The 27,131-nt window shown below is 48.5% G+C and overlaps 1 protein-coding gene across 2 annotated transcripts in view; it reads left to right on the plus strand.

Annotated features, from left to right (window-relative positions):
* LOC129697612 (TOG array regulator of axonemal microtubules protein 2-like) overlaps positions 1 to 20,127 on the plus strand; it is a 105,715-nt gene extending 85,588 nt beyond the window's left edge. For both annotated transcript variants that reach the window (XM_055636315.1, XM_055636314.1), the window contains exons 12-18: positions 1,912 to 2,052; positions 5,167 to 5,308; positions 12,108 to 12,213; positions 16,433 to 16,668; positions 18,241 to 18,399; positions 19,128 to 19,245; positions 19,977 to 20,127. In XM_055636315.1, the coding sequence (XP_055492290.1) occupies positions 1,912 to 2,052; positions 5,167 to 5,308; positions 12,108 to 12,213; positions 16,433 to 16,668; positions 18,241 to 18,399; positions 19,128 to 19,245; positions 19,977 to 20,081 (1,007 nt within the window). In that variant the 3' untranslated portion in view covers positions 20,082 to 20,127. The remainder of the gene's footprint in view (positions 1 to 1,911; positions 2,053 to 5,166; positions 5,309 to 12,107; positions 12,214 to 16,432; positions 16,669 to 18,240; positions 18,400 to 19,127; positions 19,246 to 19,976) is intronic.
* The last annotated feature ends 7,004 nt before the right edge of the window (positions 20,128 to 27,131 follow it).

Raw genomic sequence — 27,131 nt, forward strand, 5'->3', positions numbered from 1 at the left:
ATGTGGGAGGAAACCCATGCGGTTGCAGGAAGAAAATGCAAACTCCACGCAGACAGCATCCGAGTTCGGCATCTCACTGATCTGTATCTTTCTCTCTGGCCTTCGTACAACCATCTGCCCCCTCAGCTGTATCCACCCATCACTCGCCGGGCTTTGTCCTGCTCCCACCTCTCTTAAAGTTTTCTCCTCCCCACCACCACATTTAGCCTGAAGAAGAGACCCGACCTGAAACGTCACTTATCCACGTTCTCCAGAGCCACTGCCCGACCCGACTGAGTTCATTTTGCCCCTCAGCTTAAAAGCTTTCATCCCGTTCTCAAATCTCTCACTTGGTGTGGTGCTTCCCGCAAACTCAATAACCACTATCAACAGTGCAGGTCGCTGGAGAGGAAAACTGGAGCCATAGAGTCATACAGAGTGGAAACAGGCCCTTCGGCCCAACTTGCCCACGCCGGCCAACAATGTCCCAGCTACACTAGTCCCACCAGCCTGCGTTTGGCCCATATCCCTCCAAACCTATCCTATCCATGTACCTGTCTAAATGTTTCTTAAACGTTGTGATAGTCCCAGCCACAACTACCTCCTTCTTCAGTCAATTCCATACACCCACCACCCTTTGTATAAAAAAAGTTACCCCTCAGGTTCCTATTAAATCTTTAACCCCTCTCTCACCTTAAACATATGTCCTCTGGACTTAAAACATTTTCTCTCTCCGCATGCAGTGCTGTGTTTTTACAGTATTTACGGGTTATGGGGAGAAGGCAGGAGAATGGGGTTAGGAGGGAGAGATAGATCATAGAAACATAGAAACATAGAAATTAGGTGCAGGAGTAGGCCATTCGGCCCTTCGAGCCTGCACCGCCATTCAATATGATCATGGTTGATCATCCAACTCAGTATCCCGTACCTGCCTTCTCTCCATACCCCCTGATCCCCTTGGCCACAAGGGCCACATCTAACTCCCTCTTAATTATAGCCAATGAACTGGCCTCAACTACCCTCTGTGGCAGAGAGTTCCAGAGATTCACCACTCTCTGTGTGAAAAAAGTTCTCCTCATCTCGGTTTTAAAGGATTTCCCCCTTATCTTTAAGCTGTGACCCCTTGTCCTGGACTTCCCCAACATCGGGAACAATCTTCCTGCATCTAGCCTGTCCAACCCCTTAAGAATTTTGTAAGTTTCTATAAGATCCCCTCTCAATCTCCTAAATTCTAGAGAGTATAAACCAAGTCTATCCAGTCTTTCTTCATAAGACAGTCCTGACATCCCAGAAATCAGTCTGGTGAACCTTCTCTGCACTCCCTCTATGGCAATAATGTCCTTCCTCAGATTTGGAGACCAAAACTGTACGCAATACTCCAGGTGTGGTCTCACCAAGACCCTGTACAACTGCAGTAGAACCTCCCTGCTCCTATACTAAAATCCTTTTGCTATGAAAGCCAACACCATTCGCTTTCTTCACTGCCTGCTGCACCTGCATGCCTATTGTTCAATGACTGGTGTACCATGACACCCAGGTCTCGCTGCATCTCCCCCTTTCCCAATCGACCACCATTTAGATAATAGTCTGCTTTCCCGTTTTTGCCACCAAAAGATCAGCCATGATTGAATAGTGGAGTGTACTTGATGGGCCGAACGGCCTAATTCTGCTCCTATCACCTATGAACGTGATTTAGTTTTGGCTTTGCGTTTGAGCATCTGCAGATTCTTTGCTCTTTGGTAAAGTTTTCCTCTATATCGCGTGATATAGGGGGCTGCTATATATCTTTGTGAAGCATCTTGAGATGTTTCACTGCATTGAAAGCTCGATGGGGTTGCAGGCAGTTTAGAGGGGGTGTCAGTGGTGGGGGGGGGAGGTTGAGGCGCAAGCTTGTTGAGATGACGGCCAGTGTTTCATGTGCTTTGTGTCTAGCTTGGGAATCGCCGAAGAAGATGGGCCTCAGTTCCACAGTGTCCAGTCAAGCCACTTCCCTGCGGAGACGGATCAACAGGCCCTCGCTTCCCAGTATTCCCAACATATCCCAAATCTGCAATCTGACTCGCAATATCTCTGGTAAGGAAGAGTTCATAGATGCAGAATTAGGCCATTCGGCCCATCGGGTCGACTCCACCATTCATTCATGGCTGATTTACCTCTCCCTACTAACCACATTCTCCTGCCTTCTGTGGAGGGAAATACACAGGAGACGTTTCGGGTTGGTAGCCTGCATTAAGACATGGGGTTTAGATCTACAGTGCCCTCCATAATGTTTGGGACAAAGACCCATCATTTATTTATTTGCCTCTGTACTCCATAATTTGAGATTTGTAATAGAAAAAAATCGCAAGTGGTTAAAGTGCACATTGTCAGAATTTACTAAAGGCCATTTTTATACATTTTGGTTTCACCATGTAGAAATGACAGCAGTGTTTATACATAGTCCCCACATTTCAGGGCACCATAAAGTTTGGGACACAGCAATGTCATGTAAATGAAAGTAGTCATGTTTAGTATTTTGTTGCATATACTTTGCATGCAATTACTGCTTGAAGTCTGCGATTCCTGGACATCACCAGTTGCTGGGTATCTTCTCTGGTGATGCTCTGCCTGTATTACAGCCATCTTTAGCTTATGTTTGTTTTGGGGGCTAGTCCCCTTCAGTTTTCTCTTCAGCATATAAAAGGCAAGCTCAATAGGGTTCAGATCAGGTGATTGACTTGGCCACTCAAGAATTTACATTTTTTTAGCTTTCAAAAACTCCTTTGTTGCTTTAGCAGTATGTTTGGGATCATTGTCTTGCTGTAGAATGAACCGCCGGCCAATGAGTTTTGAGGCATTTGTTTGAAATTGAGCAGATAGGATGTGTCTATACACTTCAGAATTCATTATGCTACTAGCATCAGCAGTTGTATCATCAATGAAGATAAGTGAGCCAGTACCTTCAGCAGCCATACATGCCCAGGCCATAACACCCCCACCACTGTGTTTCACAGATGAGGTGGTATGCTTTGGATCTTGGGCTGTACCTTCTCTCCTCCATACTTTGCTCTTGCCATCACTCTGATATGTTAATCTTCGTCTCATCTGTCCACAAGACCCTTTTCCAGAACAGTGGTTGCTCTTTTAAGTACTTCTTGGCAAACTGTAACCTGGCCATCCTATTTTTGCAGCTAACCAGTGGTTTGCATCTTGCAGTGTAGCCTCTGTATTTCTGTTCATGAAGTCTTCTGCGGACAGTGGTCATTGACAAATCCACACCTGACTCCTGAAGAGTGTTTCTGGTCTGTCGGACAGGTGTTTGGGGATTTATCTATATTATAGAGAGAATTCTTCTGTCATCACCTGTGGAGGTCTTCCTTGGCCTGCCAGTCCCTTTGTGATTAGTCAGCTCACCAGTGCTCTCTTTCCTCTTAATGATGTTCCAAAGTTGATTTCGGTAAGCCTAAGGTTTGGCTGATGTCTCGAAGAGTTTTATTCTTGTTTCTCATTCTCATAACGGCTTCTTTGACTTTCATTGGCACAACTTTGGTCCTCATGTTGATAAACAGCAATAAAGGTTTCCAAAGGTGATGGAAAGACTGGAGGAAAGACTAGGTGCTGAGAGCTCTCTTATACCTGCATTAAGGAGGCATTTAAACACACCTGAACAATTACAGACACCTGTGAAGCCATGTGTCCCAAACATGATGGTGCCCTGAAATAAACACAGCTGTAATTTCTACATGGTTTAGAGGTACAGCGCGGAAACAGGCCCTTCGGTCCACCGGATCCGCGCCGACCAGCGATCCCCGCACATTAACACTATCCTACACCCACTAGGGACAGTTTTTTACATTTACACCAAGCCAATTAACCTACAAACCCGTACGTCTTTGCGTGTGGGAGGAAACCGAAGATCTCGGAGAAAACCCACGCAGGTCACGGGGAGAACGTACAAACTCCGTACAGACAGCACCCATAGTCGGGATCGCACCTGAGTCTCTGATGCTCCGTTCGCTGTAAGGCAGCAACTCTACCGCTGCGCCACCGTGTCAAAAATGTATAAAAATACCCTTTAATAAAATCTGACAATGTCCACTTTAGTCACATGTGATTTTTTCTATTACAAATCTAGAATTGTGTAGTACAGAGACAAATAATGAATGATGGGCCTTTGTCCCAAACTTTATGCAGGGCACTGTAGGTCCCAATTGTTAAATCCATGTCATATTGATAAAACATTGAAGCAGGATTAGACCACTTGTTTTATCCTCTCTGAAACGGAACAATGACATTCTTACTTGCAGCAGCACAACAGAATATGTAAACACAGTACTCTGTTGATACCCAGAATTAAAGAAAGATCAATCAATGTCAACAAAAGGAAGTTCAATAAATTAATTCAGCCCATCAAGTCTACTCCGCCATTCAATCATGGCTGATCTATCTTTCCTTCACAACCCCATTCTCCTGTCCTCTCCCCAAAACCCCTGACACCCGTACTAATCAAGAACCCTTCAACCTCCCACTGACTCGGCCTCCACATCTGTGTGTGGCAATGAATTCCACACATTCACCACCCTCTGACTAAAGAAATTCCTCCTCATCTCCTTCCAAAAACGACATCCTTTTTTTCTGAGTTCTGTGCCCTCTGGTCCTAGACTCTCCCACTAGTGGAAACATCCTCTCCACGTCCACTCTATCCAAGCCTTTCACTATTTCACCCTTCTTCAGACTTTCATGTAAACCAACATCTGTAGTTCCTTGTTTTGCCATGTTTATGATGCCACGGGGCAACACTATTAGAGTTGCTGCCTTACAGAGCCAGTGTATCAAGGTTCGATCCTGACCTCAGGTGCTGTTTGTGCATTGGTACAAGTTTGTACGTTCTCCCTGTGACTGCGTGGGTTTTCTCCGGGTGCTCCAGTTTTCTCCCACATCTCAAAGACGTACAGGTTTGCAGGATAACATAGTGTTGGGGTGTTCGTTGGTTGGCTTGGACTCAATGGGTGGAAGTGCCTGTTTCCGTATTGTATCTACTAAACTAAACATACATTGAACTTGAGTTTGATTGTATTCATGTGTCTAATATCTGATCTGTTTGGATAGCATGCACAACAATGCTGCTCACTGTACCTGGGTACAAATGACAATAGTAAACCTACACCTGAAGGTGTTGCCCACCTTAACCTGTCTGCTGTTCCCCAGCTCACTCTTTACCTGACTTCCCCCTGGATTCTCGAGAAGGAGGGAAGGACTCGGACTCGGACGAACCGTTGGAGATGGGCTTGTTCACTCGTCAGGAGCAAGGACTGACCGAGGCCCTCAAACTCCTGGCAAACAGCGACTGGTCAGAAATCTCACTGGATATAAATATACTCGGGGGTTTATTGGGCAGCAAGGTGGCGCAGCGGTAGAGTTATTATCTTACAGTGCCGGAGTCCCGAGTTTGATCGTGTCTACCTGTACATGCTGCCTGTACGGAGTTTGTACGTTCTCCCTGTAACTGCGTGGGTTTTCTCCTGGTGGCTCTGGTTTCCTCCCACTTCAGAAAGACGTGCAGGTTTGCAGGTTAATTGGCTTTGGTGTGTAGGATGGTGCTCGTGAGTGGGGCGATCGCATGTCGGTGCAGACTCGGTGGACCGAAGGGCCTGTTTCCGCGCTGTATCTCTAAAGTCTAGCGCCACTCGGTGAAAGAGCTACTGGGAAGGACAAGGGTTAGGGAATTGGAAAACCAAGGAGAATTGTTGCCTTTGCTCTATCTCATGTACAATTGAACTCAAATGACGGAGTCGACTTTGATGGACCAGATGGCCTAGTTAAGCACCGATAAGTTATGAATTTATGAAATTGTAAATCTGGACTCAAATGCACAAGTTTAGTTAAATTTGTTGATTTGAGTCCCAATTTAACCTGTGCATATTATAATTGGTACAATTATCAGGTATTAATGTCCCCAAATGATTGGGAACCATTTCCCCACTTCCCTGGTGTTTCCATAACTGTGTTTCAGCTGAGAGCTTAGTTCAGTTTGGAGATAAACTATGGAATCAGGCCATTTGGCCCCCTGGTTCTGTGCTGACTGATGTTCACTCCCGTTCACACATAGTTCCATGTTATTCCCACGTACTCATCCACTCCCTGTACACGGGGGGACATTTTACAGAGGGCCACTTTAACCTACAAACCCGCACATTTTTGGGATGTGGGAGGAAACCGGAGCAGCCGGGGGAAACCCACACGGTCACGGGGAAAACGTGCAAACTCCGCACAGACAGCGCCCGAGGTCAGGATGGAACCCGGGTGGGGGGAGGTTAGGAGGAAGGGCGGAGAAAGACCCGTCGGCACCACCAAGAGCAGAGAGGGACCATCGGGACTACAATGTATAGTGTGTATGATGTATAATGTGCCGTGTATAATTCATAGTGTTCATAATGTATAGCACACACGGTATAATGTACAGTGTATAACATATACCATATACCACCAAGCGTATAATCTTCCTCTTGTGTTTGGCGAGCACAGCCTCAAGGGCCTGTCCCACTTGGGCGTTATTTGCGTGTCAATTACGCAACTTTATTTACGCATCACGATGCATCACGATGCACGGCGCAACATCATTTACGCGTTCGTCGTGACGTGCACGTGATGTGCGCATGGGGTGCATTACGCCCACGTCGCGCGTGGTGAGACGCTGTGACATAGGGAGTGACACGTGGTCACGCGCGGTGCCCCAGGATTTTGTGATTCACAAAATCTTCGTGCGCCACCTCCGTGATGCGCAAATGATGCCCCAGTGGCACAGGCCCTTAAAGTTGTAGATCAAGGGTCGACATCCAGGCCAGGACAGCATCAGTTACAGTGTGGATGGCTTTGATGCCCCCAGGGAAAAGTCTCAGTGGGCAATCATTCACATGTGTTGGATGGTCTGGTCTGGATGTCCGCAGTTGCAAGCAGGGCTGTTTGTCATCCCCCACTTATGCAGGTGATGGGCTGTTCTTGCATGGAGGGTGCCGATTCTGTTCAGGGTTAGTCATTGCTTGCGATGGAGGTCAAAACCCGGTGGTTTCACTGTGGGGTCTGTGATCACCTCTCCGTTGTTGACATTGGCATCTTTCCAGGCTCTGCACCACTCAGTCTTGGAGTCAAGGTCTCCCAGGGATTTAACGGAAGACCAGAAGGGTTTGCGGGACTTCAGGCGCATGTTGGGCAGATTGTTCAAGTTAGAATGGATGGGAAGGTCAGGGTTGGCCTCGATGGTGCACCAATCTTTCAACATCCTCTCCTTTCTGCGTATGCTGGGAGGGGCGATATGAGAGAGGACAGGGAGCCACTGCAAAGGTGTTGACTTAAGCGTCCCTGTGATGCCCCGCATTGCAGAGTTAAGGACAGTGTCAACTTGTTTGGTGTGGCAGATGTTAGCCCAAGCTGGTGAGCAAAACACGGCTGTTGAGTAGACTAGGGCTAAGCTTGTGGTACAGAGGGCGTGTGCATTGGATCGCCAGGTGTTGCCTGCAAGTTTCCTGATGATGTTGACCCTTGCTTTCAGTTTATCAGCCACCCTCTTCAGGTGTTCACGATAGGTGAGGGTTCGATCCAGAGTGAGACTCAGAGGTACTTGGGGAATTCTTCATTCCTCACCGGCTTACCACAAAAGGACACGCGGAGCTTTGCATTGGCGAGCCGATTGCTGGGGTGAAAGGCAGTGACAGTTGTCGTTGATGGGTTAGGGCGAAGTCGCCAGAAGGTGAAGTACCCCTCCATCCACTTCAAGTCTTGTGTTAGCATTCTGCTGGTATCCACAAGGGCAGCTCCCTGGTAGGCAAGGGCAAGGTCATCATCTGCATATGCAAACTTCCTGGACCAGGTAGTTGACATGTCACTCACATCAATGTTGAAGAGTAGGGGAGCTAGGACAGAGCCCTGGGGGAGACCATCATTCAGGGTCCTGACAGAGCTGGTGTGGTTCCCAAGCGAGACCCTAAATCTACCGTTGCTGAGGATGAATGAGAGGGCAACCTTCACGTGGTCCACCCTGTTTCGACTAATGTAATCAACCTGACGTGCACAAACAAAAGCGTATAACGTATAGTGTATAACGTATAGCGCATAATGTATAGCGTATAACGTATAGTGTATAACGTATAGCGTATAGTGTATAACGTATAGTGTATAACGTATAGCGTATAACGTATAGTGTATAACGTATAACGTATAACGTATAGCGTATATTGTACAGCGTTTAACATATAGTGCATATTGTATAGTGTATAGCGTATAGTGTATAATGTGTAGCATATAATGTATAGCTTATAACACACAGCGTATAACGTATAGCATATAATGTATAATGCATAGTGTATAATGTGCAGCGTATAACGTATAGCATATAACATATAGTGTATAATGTATAGCATATAACGTATAATGGATAATGTATAGTGTATAGCATATAACGTATCGTGTATAATGTATAGCATATAACGTATAGTGCATAATGTATAGCGTATAGTGTATAATGTATAGCGTATAACGTATAGCATATAATGTACAGCGTATGACGTCTCGCATATAATGTATAACGTATAGTGTATAATGTATAGCGTATAGCATATCCTCCAAGCCAATGTCCTTCCTTTCTATTGCGTTAATCTCCTCTCTAACCAGCAACGCTACCCCACCTCCTTTTCCTTTCTGTCTATCCCTCCTGAATATTGAATATCCCTGGATGTTCAGTTCCCAGCTTTGGTCACCCTGGATTCGTCGGGTCACCGAGCATTCGTAATAAGGTGGATGAGTTGAACGTGCAGATAGTTATTTGTGATTATGATATAGTTGGGATCACGGAGACATGGCTCCAGGGTGACCAAGGCTGGGAGCTGAACATCCAGGGATATTCAATATTCAGGAGGGATAGATAGTAAAGGAAAAGGAGGTGGGGTAGCGTTGCTGGTTAGAGAGGAGATTAACGCAATAGAAAGGAAAGACATTAGCTTGGAGGATGTGGAATTGATATGGGTAGAGCTGCAAAACACTGGTGGGCAGAAAACGCTGGTGGGAGTTGTGTACAGGCCACCTAACTGTAGTAGCGGAGTTGGGGATGGCATCAAACAGGAAATTAGAAATGCGTGCAACAAAGGTAAACAGTTATAATGGGTGACTTCAATCTACATATAGATTGGGTGAATCAAATTGGCAGGGGTGCTGAGGAAGAGGATTTCTTGGAATGTATGCGGGATATTTTTATAAACCAACATGTAGAGGAACCAATGAGAGAGCTGGCTATTCTAGACTGGGTATTGAGTAATGAGGAAGGGTTAGTTAGCAGATACACAAAAAAGCTGGAGAAACTCAGCGGGTGCAGCAGCATCTATGGAGCGAAGGAAATAGGCAACGTTTCGGGGTTAGTTAGCAGTCTTGTTGTGTGTGCCCCCTTGGGCAAGAGTGACCATAATATGGTTGAGTTCTTCATTAGGATGGAGAGTGACATTGTTAATTCAGAAACAAGGGTCCTGAACTTAAAGAAAGGTAACTTTGAGGGTATGAGACGTGAATTGGCCAAGATAGACTGGCAATTGATTCTTAAAGGGTTGACGGTGGATATGCAATTTAAAGACTGCATGGATGAACTACAACAAATGTTCATCCCAGTTTGGCAAAAGAATAAATCAGGGAAGGTAGTGCATCTGTGGATAACAAGGGAAATCAGGGATAGTATCAAAACAAAAGATAAAGCATACAAATTAGCCAGAAAAAAACAGCCTACTGGGAGAAATTCAGTCCAGCAGAGGAGGACAAAGGACTTAATTAGGAATGGAAAAATAAGTTGCATCCCAGGGTACTGAAGGAAGTAGTCGCAGAAATAGTGGATGCATTAGTGATAATTTTTCAAAACTCTTTAGATTCTGGAGTAGTTCCTGAGGATTGGAGGGTAGCTAATGTAACCCCACTTTTTAAAAAGGGAGGGAGAGAGAAAACGGGGAATTACAGACCAATTAGTCTAACATCGGTAGTGGGGAAACTGCTGGAGTCAGTTATTAAAGATGGGATAGCAGCACATTTGGAAAGTGGTGAATTCATTGGACAAAGTCAGCATGGATTTACGAAAGGTAAATCATGTTTGACGAATCTTATAGAATTTTTCGAGGATGTAACTCGTAGAGTGGATAAGGGAGAACCAGTGAATGTGTTATATCTGGACTTTCAGAAGGCATTCGACAAGGTCCCACATAAGAGATTAGTGTGCAAACTTAAAGCACACGGTATTGGGGGTTCAGTATTGATGTGGATAGAGAACTGGCTGGCAAACAGGAAGCAAAGAGTAGGAGTAAACGGGTCCTTTTCACAATGGCAGGCAGTGACTAGTGGGGTACCGCAAGGCTCAGTGCTGGGACCCCAGCTATTTACAATATATATTAATGATCTGGATGAGGGAATTGAATGCAATCTCTCCAAGTTTGCGGATGACACAAAGCTGGGGGGCAGTGTTAGCTGTGAGGAGGATGCTAGGAGGCTGCAAGGTGACTTGGATAGGCTGGGTGAGTGGGCAAATGTATGGCAGATGCAGTATAATGTGGATAAATGTGAAGTTATCCACTTTGGTGGCAAAAACAGGAAAGTAGACTATTATCTGAATGGTGGCCGATTAGAAAAAGGGGAGATGCAGCGAGACCTGGGTGTCATGGTACACCAGTCATTGAAAGTAGGCATGCAGGTGCAGCAGGCAGTAAAGAAAGCAAATGGTGTGTTAGCATTCATAGCAAAAGGATTTGAGTATAAGAGCAGGGAGGTTCTACTGCAGTTGTACAGGGTCTTGGTGAGACCACACCTGGAGTATTGCGTACAGTTTTGGTCTCCTAATCTGAGGAAAGACATTCTTGCCATAGAGGGAGTACAGAGAAGGTTCACCAGACTGATTCCTGGGATGTCAGGACTTTCATATGAAGAAAGACTGGATAGACTCGGCTTGTACACGCTAGAATTTAGAAGATTGAGGGGGATCTTATAGAAACTTACAAAATTCTTAAGGGGTTGGACAGGCTTGGTTCTTGGTTCTTGGTTTCTTGGTCCTCCAAAATATTCCAAATGGAATTTAAACTGGAGGTAGTGAAGGGAGGGCTTAAGCCAGAAAGGGTTATTGGGAAGAAAGAGCTACTTTAAATGTAGTTGCATCTGGTTGGGTAACTATAGTTGGGTGGAGATTATTCCATGCTTTAATTGTGCGGGGGAAGAACAAATTGCTGTTCACATCTGTCTTTGTAGCTGGGATCACAAATTGGATCGAATGCCCTCGTCTGATCCTAATTGGTTTGGGTTTGGTGTCGGTCTTGTTGTCTATGTCCAGCTGACCATTTAACATTTTGTAAAAACAGGTCAAACGGTGAGCTTCACGTCTGTCTTCTTGGAGAGGGTTCCACCTCGACCAGAGAATTCAGAAGTTTGGTGAAACTCGCTTCTCTCTCATAGGTGTTAGTAACAAATCGAGCTGCCTGTCTTTGGACACGTTCGATGGAAGAAATATTTTTATTTGTGTATGGGTCCCATGCTGCAACTGCGTAGTCCAAATGAGGCCTAACGAGGGTGAAGTATAGCTTCATATAGATGCAGGAAGATTATTCCCGACGTTGGGGAAGTCCAGAACTAGGGGTCACAGTTTAAGGATAATGTGGAAATCTTTTAAAACCAAGATGAGAAAAACATTTTTCACACACAGAGTGGTGAATCTGTGGAATTCTCTGCCACGGAAGGTAGTTGAGGCCAGTTCATTGGCTATATTTAAGAGGGAGTTAGATGTGGCCCTTGTGGCTAAGGGGATCAGGGGGTATGGAGAGAAGGCAGGTACAGGATACTGAGTTGGTTGATCAGCCATGATCATATTGAATGGCGGTGCAGGCTCGAAGGGCCGAATGGCCTACTCCTGCACCTATTGTTTCTATATAATGTATAGTGTATAACGAATAGTGTATAGCGTATAATGTATAGCGTATCGTGTATAACGTACAGCGAATAACGTACACCATATACGCGGCGATAATTTGCGCACTTTCTGCGTTCTATGCAAAACCAAGGACTGTCACTGTACCGAGGTACATGTGACAATAAAATATCATTGAATGGTCATTGAATCTTGTCTGCTCCCCTCCTTCCAGGGAGATGAAGAGGAAGGGGCTGTCGAGCGTGCGTCGCTTGGCCCGTTTCCACCAGGAGATTCTCCTCACGAGGCTCCACACCGTAGCCCTGGCAGTGATGGAGGAGGTGAGTGCACCAGTGGCAGGCGGCCAACCCTGGAACCAAATCTATGCAGCATTCACCGATTCACATCAATCAATGGAGGAAGCACATGGTGAAGAGCACACAAAACTATGTATTCAAGCATTTATTCTCTCTCTCTCTCTCTCTCTCTCTCCGTCCCTCTCCGTCCCTCTCTCCCCTCTCCCTCTCCCTCTCTCCTCCCTCCCCTCTCTCTCTCCCCTCCCTCTCCCTCTCCCTCTCCAGCTCCCCTACATTCTCCCCCATCTCTCTCTCCCTCCTCTTCCCCTCCCTCTCTCCTCCCACCCTCTATCCCTCTCTCTCTCTCCCCCTCCCTCCCCCCCCCTCCCTCTCTCCCTCTCCCCCCCTCCCTCCCCCTCTCCCTCTCCCCTCTCCCTCTCCCTCTCCCCCCCCCCTCTCCCCCCCCCTCCCCTCTCCCTCTCCCTCTCCCCCTCTCTCACTCCCTCTCCTCCTTACCCTCTCCTCCTTACCCTCTCCCTCCCCCTCCTCCCTTTCCAAGGAGCAAATAAGTGCATCTAATATCACAGACTAGATAAGGACAGCAAGATTGAATTAGAGAAGGCACACAGTGCTGGAGTAACTCAGCGGGTCAGGCAGCATCTGTGGAGAACATGGATAGGTGACGTTTCACAGAGTGCTGGAGTAACTCAGTGGGTCAGGCAGCATCTGTGGAGAACATGGATAGGTGACGTTTCACAGAGTGCTGGAGTAACTCAGCGGGTCAGGCAGCACCTGTGGAGAACATGGATAGGTGACGTTTCACAGAGTGCTGGAGTCACTCAGCGGGTCAGGCAGCACCTGTGGAGAACATGGATAGGTGACGTTTCAGGTCAGGACTCTTCGTTAGTTTTACACATTGTGGTGGTGGTTTTTACAACTTGTCAAATTTCAACCTTCGATAGCCACTAATTTGTCGGGGATGATTAGAAAAGTACTCACGCACTCCCCGACACATTTGAAACATGAAAGATGAAGCTGCCAGAAGTAGTCTCTTGATGAATCACTTCTTATTGTAGTATTGTAATAACTCATAACTTTCCCTTCTTAATCGTCATTCCATTCACGTCATATATATCATAACAACGTCTTCTTGTAGAAATACTTCGTCTGACAACCTATATATGTCCCGATCATGCTCGTGGTCGCGATAGAAAACTATTTCAAACCCATGGCCCGACATCAAACTGAAACTAATCATCTGACTTCTCCAATTTCAGGTAGTCCCTGCTTTCTCCCTCCTTCCCCTCCCCTTCCCAGCTCTCCCACTGCCCACAGTCTCTGCCCCTTCCTTTCTCCTTCCCGCCCCCAACAAATCAGTCTGAAGAAGGGTCTCGACCCGAAACGTCGCCTATTCCTTCGCTGCATAGATGCTGCCTCACCCTCTGAGTTTCTCCAGCATTTCTGTCTACCTTCGATTTTTCCAGCATCTGCAGTTCCTTCTTAAACTAATCATCTGAGAGTCTGCGCCAGAATCATCTAGCCAAACACACGCCCCAGACTGCGTATAAAATCCCACCCACATTAACACAGACAGATAATAACTAAAGGTAACTATGCATGACTATAATAAAATTACTTAAGCTTAATGGCTCCAACACACATACTACACACTGAGACAATGGTTCCCGTAGCAGACTAATTCAGCAATTGACAATAGGTGCAGGAGTAGGCCATTTGGCCCTTCGAGCCAGCACCATCATTCAATATGATCATGGCTGATCATCCCCAATCAGTACCCCATTCCTGCCGTCTCCACATATCCCCTGACTCCGCTATTTTTAAGGGCTCTATCTAACTCTCTCTTGAAAGCATCCAGAGAACCGGCCTCCACCGCCCTCTGAAGCAGAGAATTCCACAGACTCACCACTCTCTGTGAGAACAAGTGTTTCCTTGTCTCCATTCTAAATGGCTTACTCCTTATTCTTAAACTGTGGCCCTGGTTCTGGACTCCCCCAACATCGGGAACATGTTTCCTGCCTCTAGCGTGTCCAAGCCCTTAACAATCTTATATGTTTCAATAAGATCTCCTCTCATCCTTCTAAACTCCAGAGTGTACAAGCCCAGCCGCTCCATTCTCTCAGCATATGACAGTCCCGCCATCCCGGGAATTAACCTGATGAACCTACGCTGGGCTCCCTCAATGGCAAAAATGTCCTTCCTCAAATTAGGGGACCAAAACTGCACACAATACTCCAGGTGTGGTGTCACTAGGGCCCTGTACAACTGCAGAAGGACCTATTTGCTCCTATATTTGATTCCTTTTGTTATAAAGGCCAACATGCCATTCGCTTTCTTCACTGCCTGCTGTACCTGCATGCTTACTTTCATAGACTGATGTACAAGGACCCCCAGATCCCTTTTCCCAACTTGACGCCATTTAGATAGTATCTGTGAGTTCGGTCAGTAGTGGTCAAAGGAGATTACTAAAAGTGGTGAACGCTGCCCGATCCATCACTGGTACTGACCTCCCCACCATCGATGGGATCTACAGGAGTCGCTGCCTCAAAAGGTCAGCCAGCATCGTCAGAGACCCACACCACCCTGACCACACACTCATCTCTCCGTTGCCATCGGGAAGAAGGTACAGGAGCCTGAAAACTGTAACGTCCAGGTTCAGAAACAGCTTCTTCCCGACAGCCATCAGGTTCAGGAGCAGCTTTTTCCTTACAACCATCTGGATATTAAACACTACAACCTACAACTAGTCTCCGAAACTAAGAATGGTCTTAGTCACAAAATGCTGGAGTAACTTAGTGGGACAGGCAGCATCTCTGGAGAGAAGGAATGGGTGACGTTTTAGGGTCGAGACCCGTCTTCAGACTGAGAGTCAGGGGAGAGGGTGACGCAGATATGGATGGGTAAGGTGTGAAAATGAGACATCAAAGGGGATGTGGATCAAGGAGAGTGCAGAGTAGATCATTGTTAGCTCGGGGAAGGTGACCTCGAAGCAAACAGAGATCGTCAAGTCCAGTCACATTTATTTATATGGCACATTTAAAAAACAACTCTCGTTAACCAAAGTACATTTGTTATAAGAATAGTATAAACAAACAAACTACATACATATATACATTTAGCCCTTGCTCAGTGGACGTCACGAAAGGCTTGGGAGTATAGATAAGTCTTTAGTCTTGACTTAAAGGAGTTGATGGAGGGGGCAGTTCTGATGGGAAGGGGGATGCTGTTCCACAGTCTAGGGGCTGCAACCGCAAAGGCACGGTCGCCCCTGAGCTTATGCCTAGACCGCGGGATATTCAGCAACCCCAAGTCGGCCAATCTGAGGAACCTGGAGGTGGAGTGGTGGGTGAGAAGACTTTTAATGTAGGAGGGGGCAAGCCCATTGAGGGCTTTCTAGACATAGAGGAGGGTCTTGAAATGTATTCGGAACCACACAGGGAGCCAGTGGAGAGAGGCCAGGATCGGGGTGATGTGGTCCCTTTTTCGGGTGCCCGTCAGGAGTCTCGCTGCGGCGTTTTGGACCAGTTGCAGGCGGGACAGGGAAGATTGGCTGATGCCAGTGTAGAGGGAGTTGCAGTAATCTAGGCGGGAGGAGATGAAATGTGTGGATGATCTTTTCCAGGTCATCAAACTGGAGGAATTGTTTTATTTTAGCTATCGTCCGAAGCTGGAAGAAGCTAGCTTTTACCACGGCATTGACTTGTTTGTCAAATTTCAGTGCTGAGTCAAATATCACGCTGAGGTTTTTGACGTGAGGTTTGAGTAGTGGGGTAAGGCTTCCAAGGCTGCCTGCTATCATTTTAATTGAGTCCGAGGGACTCAAGGGACAGCCAGACTGGTCGGAGAACTGGGAAGGGGGAGGGATGGAGAGAGAGGGAAAGCAAGGGCTACTTGAAGTTGGTGAAGTCAATGTTCATGCCACTGGGGTGTTAGATGCCCAAGTGAAATATGAGATGCTGTTACCCAATCGTTGCATTTGGGACTTAGGGCTTTGTTTTGTTTTGCCTTCATACTGTTTCTTTATTTCGTGAATATTGTTTGTTTGTGTTATGTTATCTATGAGTACTGTATACAAATCTATTATGCTGCTGCTGCAGGCAAGAAATTCATTGATAGACACAAAGTGCAGCATCTCTGGAGAGAAGGGAGTGGTGACGTTTCAGTTTGAGACCCTTTCGGTCCATTAAATCCTCTCTCTCTTTCTTGAAGTGCGACTCTGACGTTTTCCGTTCTCCCCCCTCCCCAGGTTAACAACTTGCGCTCCAAGGTTGCCCGCTCTGCCATCCTGACCCTTGGAGAGCTCTTCTCGCAGCTGAGGAGGAGCATGGATCAGGAGGTGGAGGAGGTGGCCAGGATCCTGCTCCACAGGACCAGCGACTCCAACGAGTTCATCCGAGCGGAGGCGGTCAAGGCGCTGTCCACCATGACGCAGAGCGCCAGCCCGTCCCGGGTGCTGAGTGCTCTCATCGCAGGCGGCTTGAAGTAAGGGAGTAGGTCAGATGGGTTCAGAGTCCTGCGCACAACCGCAGGACATGGGTCAGAGAAAGGAGAGACGAGCCCAGTCTGGTTTAATTTAGCTTGGGTTTAGTTTGGCTTGGGTTTGGTTTCGGTTTGGGTTTGGGGTTTTGGGTTGGAGGTTGGTTTTGGGGTTGGGCTTGGGTTGGGTTGGGGTTTGGGGTTGGGTTTGGGGTTGGGGTTTGGGGTTGGGGTTTGTGGTTGGGTTTGGGGTTTTGGTTTTGGGGTTGGGGTTTTGGTTTGGGGTTGGGTTTGTGGTTTTGGTTTGGGTTTGTGGTTTTGGTTTGGGGTTTGTGGTTTTGGTTTGGGGTTTGTGGTTTTGGTTTGGGGTTGGGGTTTGGGTTTGGGGTTTTGGTTTGGGGTTTGTGGTTTGGGTTCGGGGTTTTGGTTTGGGGTTTGGGTTTGGGGTTGGGTTCGGGGTTTTGGTCTGGGGTTTTGGTTTTGGTTTGGGGTTGGGATTGGGTTTGGGTATAATTTCAGTTAAGTTTTGTTTGGGTTTCATTTGGACAACCAAACCAATTGCCCCTTCCTTCCGGTCAACATAATAATAATAATAATAAATTTTATTTATGGGCGCCTTTTAAGAGTCTCAGGGACACCTAACATAGGATGGGTTTCGAGGGATATGTGCCAAACGCGGGCAGTGTAGATGGGACATGTTGGTCAACATGTTGGCCCAAGGGCCTGTTTCCATGCTGTATGCCTCTATCACTCTATGTTGGCACGAACATTGTGGGCCAATGGGCATGTTACTGTGCTGTATGACTTTATGACTATGTTAGACAACAGACAATAGACAATAGGGGCAGGAATAGGCCATTCGGTCCTTCGAGCCAGCACCGCCATTCAATGTGATCATGGCTGATCATCCCCAATCAGTACCCCGTTCCTGCCTTCTCCCCATATCCCCTAACTCCGCTATTTTTAAGACCCTATCCAGCTCTCTCTTGAAAGCATCCAGAGAACCTGCCTCCACCGCCCTCTGAGGCAGAGAATTGCACAGACTCACCACTCTCTGTGAGAAAAAGTGTTTCCTCATCTTCGTTCTAAATGGCTTACTCCTTATTAGAAACATAGACATAGAAAAATAGGTGCAGGAGTAGGCCATTCGGCCCTTCGAGCCTGCACTGCCATTCGATATGATCACGGCTGATCATCCAACTCAGTATCCCATCCCAGCCTTCTCTCCATACCCCCTGATCCCTTTAGCCACAAGGGCCACATCTAACTCCCTCTTAAATATAGCCAATGAACTGGCCTCAACTACCCTCTGTGGCAGAGAGTTCCACAGATTCACCCCTCTCTGTGTATTCTTAAACTGTGTCCCCTGGTTCTGGACTCCCCTAACATCGGGAACATGTTTCCTGCCTCTAGCGTGTCCAAGCCCTTAACAATCGGACAAGGTGGGCTGAAGGGCCCGTTTCCACATTGTATGGCTATGTGTTGGCAGGGACATGGTGGGCCAAAGGGCCTGATTCTGTGCGGTACTGTTCTACATTCTACGTTAACCATCTTGCCCGTCTCTCTCTCTCTGACCAGTCACCGTAACTCCACGGTGCGGAAGTGCGCGGCTGAGAACCTCGTGCTGGCGGTAGACCACGTGGGGGTTGACAGGCTGCTGTCCGGGAGGAGGGACCTCGTGGACCAGGTCGTGCAGTCCGCCGTTAAGTTCTCCCAGGACGGGAACCAGGAGACAAGGTGCCAGCAGATCCCGGGGGCAACCCCGTGAGGTGGACTGGCGTGGGGGCTAGGGAGGCAGGGATATGGTGACGAGCACACACAGGGGGGAGCAAATGGCAGATGGGTCTGCTCGCCAGAGTCCTGAATCCTGACTCGCAATGATCACGGTGGCCCAGTGGTAGACTCGCTGCCTCACAGCGCCAGAGACCCCAGTTCGATCCCGACCACGGGTGCTGTCCGTATGGAGTTTGCATGTTCTCCCCGTGGACAGTGTGGGTTTTCTCCGGGTACTCCGGTTTCCTCCCACACTCCGAACACCTGTAGGTTTGTAGGTTGATTGACTTCTGTAAATTCCCACTAGCTTGTAGGATAAAACTATCGTATGTGCGATCGTTGGTCGGCATGGACTCGGTGGGCCGAAGGGCCTGTTTTTTTTTCACACTGTGTCTCCGAACTAAATTGCAGAAGTGAAGAGGCCATTCAGCCCACTGAATCCAGTCTGGTTCCCTGTTACTGCAATCCAACTGACTTCCCGCTCCTCACCATAACCCTTCTTTCCTCCCAGATATCCGACAATCTTTTGGCTTGGTTGCAGTCAAACGCTCTGCTCTGCTCTGCAAAAGACCGTGTTAAATAGAATTGTAATCTCAGCTCCCTATTCCACCAACCTGTGATCACCTTTCACCACAGCATGCAAAATAAACCCTTGCGGCAATAATAAGCCTAAAGCCTTGTTGTCTTATTAGGTTCTACGGGAAGAAGGTGCTGAACATGTTGGTGTTCCACGAGGAGTTTGGGAGATATCAGGACCGCTCTCTCCTGTCTCAGGATGTCCACTGTATTATCTCAGCCATCAAACAGAGGGTGAGTCTTGTCCCCTCAACCGCTGAACTAACGTTGAGTTTCTACATGATTCAGTCCTAGAGGGCACTTCGATACAAGAGATGAGAAAAACCGAGATGAGAAGAACTTTTTTCACACAGAGAGTGGTGAATCTCTGGAACTCTCTGCCACAGAGGGTAGTTGAGGACAGTTCATTGGCTATATTTAAGAGGGAGTTAGATGTGGCCCTGGTGGTTAAGGGGATCAGGGGGTATGGAGAGAAGGCAGGTACGGGATACTGAGTTGGATGATCAGCCATGATCATATTGAATGGCGGTGCAGGCTCGAAGGGCCGAATGGCCTACTCCTGCACCTAATTTCTATGTTTATATGTAAGAGGGACATGTGCCAAATACAGGTTGGTGCGACCAGCCCAGATGTGGTATCTTGGTCTGCATCGACAGGTTGGGCCGAAGGGCCTGTTTCCATGCTGAATGACTGTGGCTCTATGGCCCTATACTCCAAAGACGTACAGGTTTGTAGGTTATTTGGCGTGATATCATTGTAATTTGTCCTTGGTGTGTGTAGGATATTGTTAGTGTGTGGGGATCGCTGGGCGGTGCGGACTCAGTTGGCCAAAGGGCCTGTTTCCGCGCTGCATCTTTGAACTAAACTAAACTAATCAATGAGGGAATCGACCACTCTCATTCAGATTTTATTGAGATTGGGAAGCACAAAATAATAAAATGTTGAACGTTTTTGTTGTCATTCAGGGCCTTCAAGATGCTTCTTTGGAACTTCTCTCTCCAAAGGACGGAAGGTCAAGGGTGAACAGCTCGTCAAATGCTCAGGAGGATGTACTTACCACAGGAAGGTGACTGACAATTTTATCCTGGACCACGCATCTTGTATTGGTGTAATGTGACTTGCTGTCTGTAAGGAGTTTTCACGTTCTCCCTGTGACCGCCTGCATTGTAAAATGTCTTCCTGTAGAGGCTCCTGTGGGCAGTCAAAATATGTTGGAAGGAACTGCAGATGCTGGTTTGAACCGAAGTTATACACAAAGTGCTGGAGTAACTCAGCGGTACAGGCAGCATCTCTGGAGAGAAGGAATGGATGACTTTCTGAAGAAGGGTCTCGACCCGAAACGTCACCCATTCCTTCTCTCCAGAGATGCTGCCTGTCCCACTGAGTTACTCCAGCGTTTTGTGTCTATCTTCAGTGTAAACCAGCATCTGCCGTTCCTTTCTAAACACTGGCTTTCTGTCAGCTCTTCTCATCACTTCTCCTGTATACCAGAGGGACAAGAGACTGCAGATGCTGGAATTCTGAGCATAGATACATAGATACATAGACAATGGGTGCAGGAGTAGGCCATTCGGCCCTTCGAGCCTGCACCGCCATTCAATATGATCATGGCTGATCATCCAACTCAGTATCCCGTACCTGCCTTCTCTCCATACCCCCTGATCCCCTTAGCCACAAGGGCCACATCTAACTCCCTCTTAAATATAGCCAATGAACTGGCCTCAACTATAACCATATAACATATAACAATTACAGCACGGAAACAGGCCATCTCGGCCCTACAAGTCCGTGCCGAACAACTTTTTTTTCCCTTAGTCCCACCTGCCTGCATTCATACCATAACCCTACATTCCCTTCTCATCCATATGCCTATCCAATTTATTTTTAAATGATACCAACGAACCTGCCTCCACCACATCCACTAGAAGCTCATTCCACACCGCTACCACTCTCTGAGTAAAGAAGTTCCCCCTCATATTACCCCTAAACTTCTGTCCCTTAATTCTGAAGTCATGTCCTCTTGTTTGAATCTTCCCTATTCCCAAAGGGAAAAGCTTGTCCACATCAACTCTGTCTATCCCTCTCATCATTTTAAAGACCAGAACTACCCTCTGTGGCAGAGAATTCCACAGATTCACCACTCTCTGTGTGAAAAATGTTTTTCTCATCTCGGTCTTAAAGGATTACCCCCTTATCCTTAAACTGTGACCCCTTGTCCTGGACTTCCCCAACATCGGGAGCAATCTTCCTGCATCTAGCCTGTCCAACCCCTTAAGAATTTTGTAACAAGTTGCTGTCCTTCTTCTTCTTGCGAATGAAACATCAATAAACCAAAGGAATAGTTGGATCTGGCGCCGGGTGGGTGTTGAGCAGCCATGTTGTTGTCTCTGTTGGCGTCAATGTCTGCCAGGCCCTGACACAACTCCATTGGGTGGGTGGTAGAGCGGGCACCCAGAGACGACATGGTTGGCTGTCTGTTGTTCTGCTCCACATTCACAGGCTGGGCTCTGGCGGAGGGAGCCCCCATCTCCACGTGCTGGCAATTGAAAAGCCCAACTCCAGTACGAGGAGCTTCACCCATGCTCCTCTGGGGAGGTCAGACCCTTACAGCTTTTGTCTCATTTGGCTGGATGGATGGATGGATGCTAGGAGTTGTTTTCCATGTGGAGCAAAGGGGTGACGGGACTTCAGTCAGGGGTGGCTACTGCTCTCTGCTGATAGCCTGATGGAGGAGGTGATGTGGGTCCACGGTAGGCGGCGCGACTCTCGTCAGCAGCGGCCTCTGCAGCCCGTCTGCGTTTTTATTATTTTTTGTCTATGTTTTTATGTGGTTTTTGTTATTTTTTGTTGGGGGGGGTGTGTGTGTGTGTGGGTGGGAGGGAGGGGGTAACTTTTAATCTCTCCCTGCACGGGAGACCCGACCTTTTCTTTGTCGGGTCTCCGTTGTCGTTGGGGCTGTAACGTGGAGCGGCCTCCAACAGGAGAAGACCGGGGGCTCTGGTGCCGACTACTCACCTCACCGTCGCGGAGCTGGCCGAGTCCAGAGCGGGTGGAGCGGTGGTGGAGCGCTGCTGCGGCCCGACCTCCGGAGATTCGGAGGCTGCAACTGCGGGTCTGGCGGACGGCGGCACTGGGAGCCCGCGGGTCCCTGGAGGGAGACCGCTTTTCAGGGCTCCCGCAACGGCGACTTCTCCCGCCCGAGTTGCGGGGTCGAAGAGCTCCTGGAGCGGGGCCTCACAGCACCGCCCCGCGCGGCTTGGAATGGCCGCGGGACTCTGCGAGCGCACGCCGGGGGCTCCAACACCAAGACCCGGTGTGCGACCTTGCATCACCCGGCGCGGCTTTAATGGCCGTGGAACAATCGCCATCGCCAGCCGGGGGCTTTGACTTTGACTATGACATCGCGGGGGGGGAGAGTGCAGTGGAGAGATAAGTTTTTTTGGCCGTCCATCACAGCGATGTGATGGAAGTTTATGTAATTATGTTGTGTCTTGGGTCTATTTGTTTGTAATGTATGGCTGCAGAAACGTCATTTCGTTTGGACCTTAAGGGGTCCAAATGACAATTAAATGTATCTTGATCTTGGCACGTTGAGATAGTGCCAGAGTTGCTGCTTGCCTTCGGATCCCTGCAGGCAGAATGCCGGCAAGTATAGGGAGCTGCTCGACTGGGAGTAGGTTAAAGGCACCCAGTGATGGTTCACAAGGTGCTGTTCAGGCTCGTGTCCACCAGGCTAGTGTGTCTACTGCTACTCATGGGTCAGGCAGCATCTGTGCAGGGAAATTGACAGACAATGTTTGGGTCGAAATCCACCTTCAGACTCCAGTGAAGAAATGGGTAACGTTCTGAAGAGTGTCCCAACCCGAACCGTCACCCATTCCTTCTCTCCAGAGATCCTGCCTGAGCCGCTGAGTTACTCCAGCATTTTGTGTCTATCTTCCATGTAGCTGGATCAATCACCACCCCATTGTAATCCAGGTAAGGAATGGGAAGGTGACATTCCGGGTCAGGAGCTATTATCAGGCTGGGATCCTGAGATGCCCGGCTGTCCATTCCCCTCCGCAGATGCTGCCTGACCCATTGAGTTCCTCCAGCACGGAGCCAGGTACCTGTGGTCCATCCTGACTACGGGCGCTGTCTGTACCTGTTTGTACATTCTCCCCGTGACCTGCGTGGGTTTTCTCTGGGTCTTCCACATTCCTGCCACACTCCAAAGACGTATAGGTTTGTAGGCTAATTGGCTTTGATTAAAATGATAAATTGCCCCTATTGTGTGTAGGATAGTATTAGTGTACAGGGTGATCACCGGACTGTGCTGGATCTCTAAACTAAACTAAACTGAACTAAACATCCTAAAGACGTGCGGGCTTGTTGGCTAATTGGCCTCTGTAAATTTCCCCCTAGTGTGTAGGGGGTTAATGCAAAAGTGGGGATAGCATAGAACCAGTGTGAACGGGTGATCGCTGGTCGACGTGGACCTGGTGGACCGAGGGGTCTGTTTCCATGTCGTAGCGTCTAAACTGTGACCACGTGGGTTTTCTCTGGGTGCTCCGGTTTCCTCCCACATTCCAAATACGTACAGGTTTGTGGGTTAATTGGCTTCTGTTAGTTGTCCCCGGTGCAGGGTAGAACTAGTTGCTGTTCGGCGGGGATCTCAGCAGGCCAAAGGTACTATTTCAATGCTGCATCTATGAAAACCTAACTGAAACTAAACAAAAAAACCTTGGCCTTGGTTCCTAGACATTGTGGGTCGAAGGGCCTGTTCTTGTACTGTACTGTTCATTGGTCTGTTTTCATTATCCCACTTTTGCCTCCATTCCCTACACACTAGGGGCAATTTACGGAGGCCAATTAACCTACAAACCCACAGGTTTTGGAGTATTGTCAGCAGTTTTGGGCCCCATTGTTGGAGGAAGGATGTGCTGGCTCTGGAGAGGGTCCAGAGGAGGTTTCGAAGAATGATCCCAGGAATGAGTGGGTTAACCCATGATGAGCGTTTGACAGCACTGGTCCTGTACTCGCTGGAGTTTTGAAAAATGAGGGGGGGACTTCATTGAAGCTTACCGAGTAGTGAAAGACCTGGATCTGGAGAGGATGTTACCACGAGTGCGAGAGTCTAGGACTAGAGGGCACAGCCTCAGAATAAAAGGATGTTCCTTTAAAATGGAGATGAGGAGAAATGTCTTTAGTCAGAGGGTGGTGAATCTGTGGAATTCATTGCCACAGAAGGCTGTGGAGGCCAAGGCAGAGATAGATAGATTCTTGATTAGTACGGGTGTCAGGGGTTATGGGGAGAAGGCAGGAGAATGGGGTTAGGAGGGAGAGATAGATCAACCATGATTGGATGGTGGAGTAGACTCGATGGGCCGAATGGCCCAATCCTGCAGCTGTAACATGTGATGATATGCTTCTGTCTGCAGGGCAGAGCAGGACAGCCCACGGCAGCCGAGGCTGGTGCCCCAGCAGCCCAGCGTACGGAGCGCAGAGGCGGTGGAGCAGGTGAAGCAGCTGAACAAGATGCTGACAGCCAAGGAGTTCCAGGAGAGGATGCGCGGCATTAGCCAGCTGCTGCAGCTGTGTGACGGCAACCCAAGGTTGCTCACCTCCAATATAGTGGACGTAAGTCTGCACCCTGTCTAGTTCCATGTCATTGGAGGGCGGTCACGGTGGCACAGCGGTAGTGTTGCTGCCTTACAGCGAATGCAGCATCGGAGACCCGGGTTCCATCCCAACTACGGGTGCTGTCTGTACGGAGTTTGTACGTTCTCCCCGTGACCTGACAGGGTTTTCTCCGAGATCTTCGGTTTCCTCCCACACTCCAAAGACGTACAGGTGTGTAGGTTAAATGGCTTGGTAAGTGTATACATTGTCCCTAGTGTGTAGGATAGTGTTAATATAGAAACATAGAAAATAGGTGCAGGAGGAGCCCAGCCATTCGGCCCTTTCCGAACCAGCTGTGATCATGGGCTGATCATCCAGAATAATAACCCGTGCCTGCCTTCTCGATCCACATATCCCTCGAGTCCACTAGCCCCTAGAGCTCTATCTAACTCTCTCTTAATTCCATCCAGTGCCCTCTGTGGCAGGGAATTCCACAAATATGCGAGGATCGCTGGTCGGTGCGGACTCAGTGGGCCGAAGGGCCTGTTTCCAGGCTGTATCTTGAAACTAAACTAAACTACAATACAATACAATTCAATTTATTTGTCATTTGGACCCCATTGAGGTCCAAACGAAAAATGCCTGTTTCTGCAGCCATACATTACAAACAAATAGGCCCAAGACACAAAATAATTTACATAAACATCCATCCCAACGCTGTGAGGGAAGGCAAAAAAAACTTATCTCTCCACTGCACTCTCTCCCCCCCCCCCGATGTCAGAGTCAAAGGTCAAAGCCCCCGGCTGGCGATGGCGATTGTCCCCGCGCATTAAAGCCACGCCGGGTGATGCAAGGAGCACACACCGGTCTTGGTGTGTAGAGCCCCGGCCATTCCAAGCCGCGCGGGCGGTGATGTCAGGCCCCGCTCCAGGAGCTCTTCAACCCCGCAACTCGGGCGGGAGAAGTCGCCGTTGCCAGGAGCCCTGAAAAGCGGTCTCCCAGTAGGGACCCGCGAGCTCACGTCGCGACGCCCTGCCGTCCGCCAGACCCACAGTGCAGCAGCCTCGAATCTCCGGCTAGGTCGGCCGCCGCAGCAGCAGCAGCGCTCCACCACCGCTCCACCCGCTCCGGACCTCGGCCAGCCCTGTGACGTGAGTAGTCGGGCAGCTCCGCAGCTGGAACCCCATGTCGTTCCGTGTTGGAGGCCGCTCCACGTTGCAGCCCAACGACACGGAGACCCGACAAAGAAAAGTCGGGTCTCCCGTGCAGAGGAAAGATTTTAAAGTTACAACCCTCCCCCCCACCCCCCCCCCCCACACCCCCACACACTACCCCGACAAAAAAAAAATAACAAAAACTCATAAAAAACGAGACAAAAAATAATAAAAACACAGGACGGAAGCCCCCCCCCCCTGCAGAAAAAAAAAAAAAAGGCGCTTGCTGACGAGAGTCGCGCCGCCCAACACCCCTTCGCCCCTTCCCACTAATAGGAACTGCAATGTGCTTTATACCAAAGATAGATACAAAATGGAGAAGATTCCGACTCGAAATGTTTCCTTTTACATGTTCTCCACAGAATGCTGCCGACCCGCTGAGTTACTCCAGCACTTTACATAGAAATTAGACTTTAAACACTTTATTGATACACAGTGTGAACAAAGGCCCTTTGGCCCACTAAGGGTCCAACACCCGCCCCCCGACAGCGATCACGCCCTGTACACTATCCCTATCCACACACTAGGGACAATTTACAATTTTTTTTTTAAGCAATCATCCTCAGACACAGTCTTTGTAGTGTTGGCGAACCGGAGCACCCGAAGCAAACAACACACGCGGTCACGGGGAACGTGCAAACTTCACAGCAGACAGCACTTCCTATTCAGTATCGGAACCCAAGTCCTCCTGGTGCTGTAGGCAGCACTCTACCGCTGCGGCCACCGTGCTGCCCCAATGCCACGCACTCCAGAGATTGTGCCTGACCCCCTCGTTACTAGCTCCAGCGCCTGGCCTCCTGGTACTGTGACCCTGTCGTTGATAGCAGGCGAGGGCAGTCCTGGCTGTAGAGTTGCTGCACTCACAGCGAATGCAGCGCCGGAGCCCCGTGTTCCATCTACGGGCGCGTCTGTACGGATTTGCACGTTCTCCCCGTGACTGCGTGCGTTTTCTCCGAGATCTTCGTTTCCTCCCACATTCCAAAGACTTCAGGTTTGTAGGTTAATTGGGGGGGGGCCCCCCCCCCCCCCCCCCCCCCTTAGTAAATGTTGAAAAATAAATGAATATTGTCTCTAGTATAGTGTTAATTTGCGGTATCGCTGGTGTCTACGGAGCGGGCCCGGTGGGCTGAAGGGCCTGTTTCCCTCCTCCCCATCTCCGCGCTGTACTCTAAACACTAAACCACAAGTTGTTTAACAAAGAAACATATAGAAATCGGGTGTAGATTAAGGCCTTCGGCCTCTGAGCCATAGCATCACCAAAAAACCGTCATCATATGATCAATGAAATTTTAACCTTTTAACCTG

The sequence above is a fragment of the Leucoraja erinacea genome, chromosome 5 (genome assembly GCF_028641065.1).
Source record: "Leucoraja erinacea ecotype New England chromosome 5, Leri_hhj_1, whole genome shotgun sequence".
Taxonomy (NCBI): Eukaryota; Metazoa; Chordata; class Chondrichthyes; order Rajiformes; family Rajidae; genus Leucoraja; species Leucoraja erinaceus.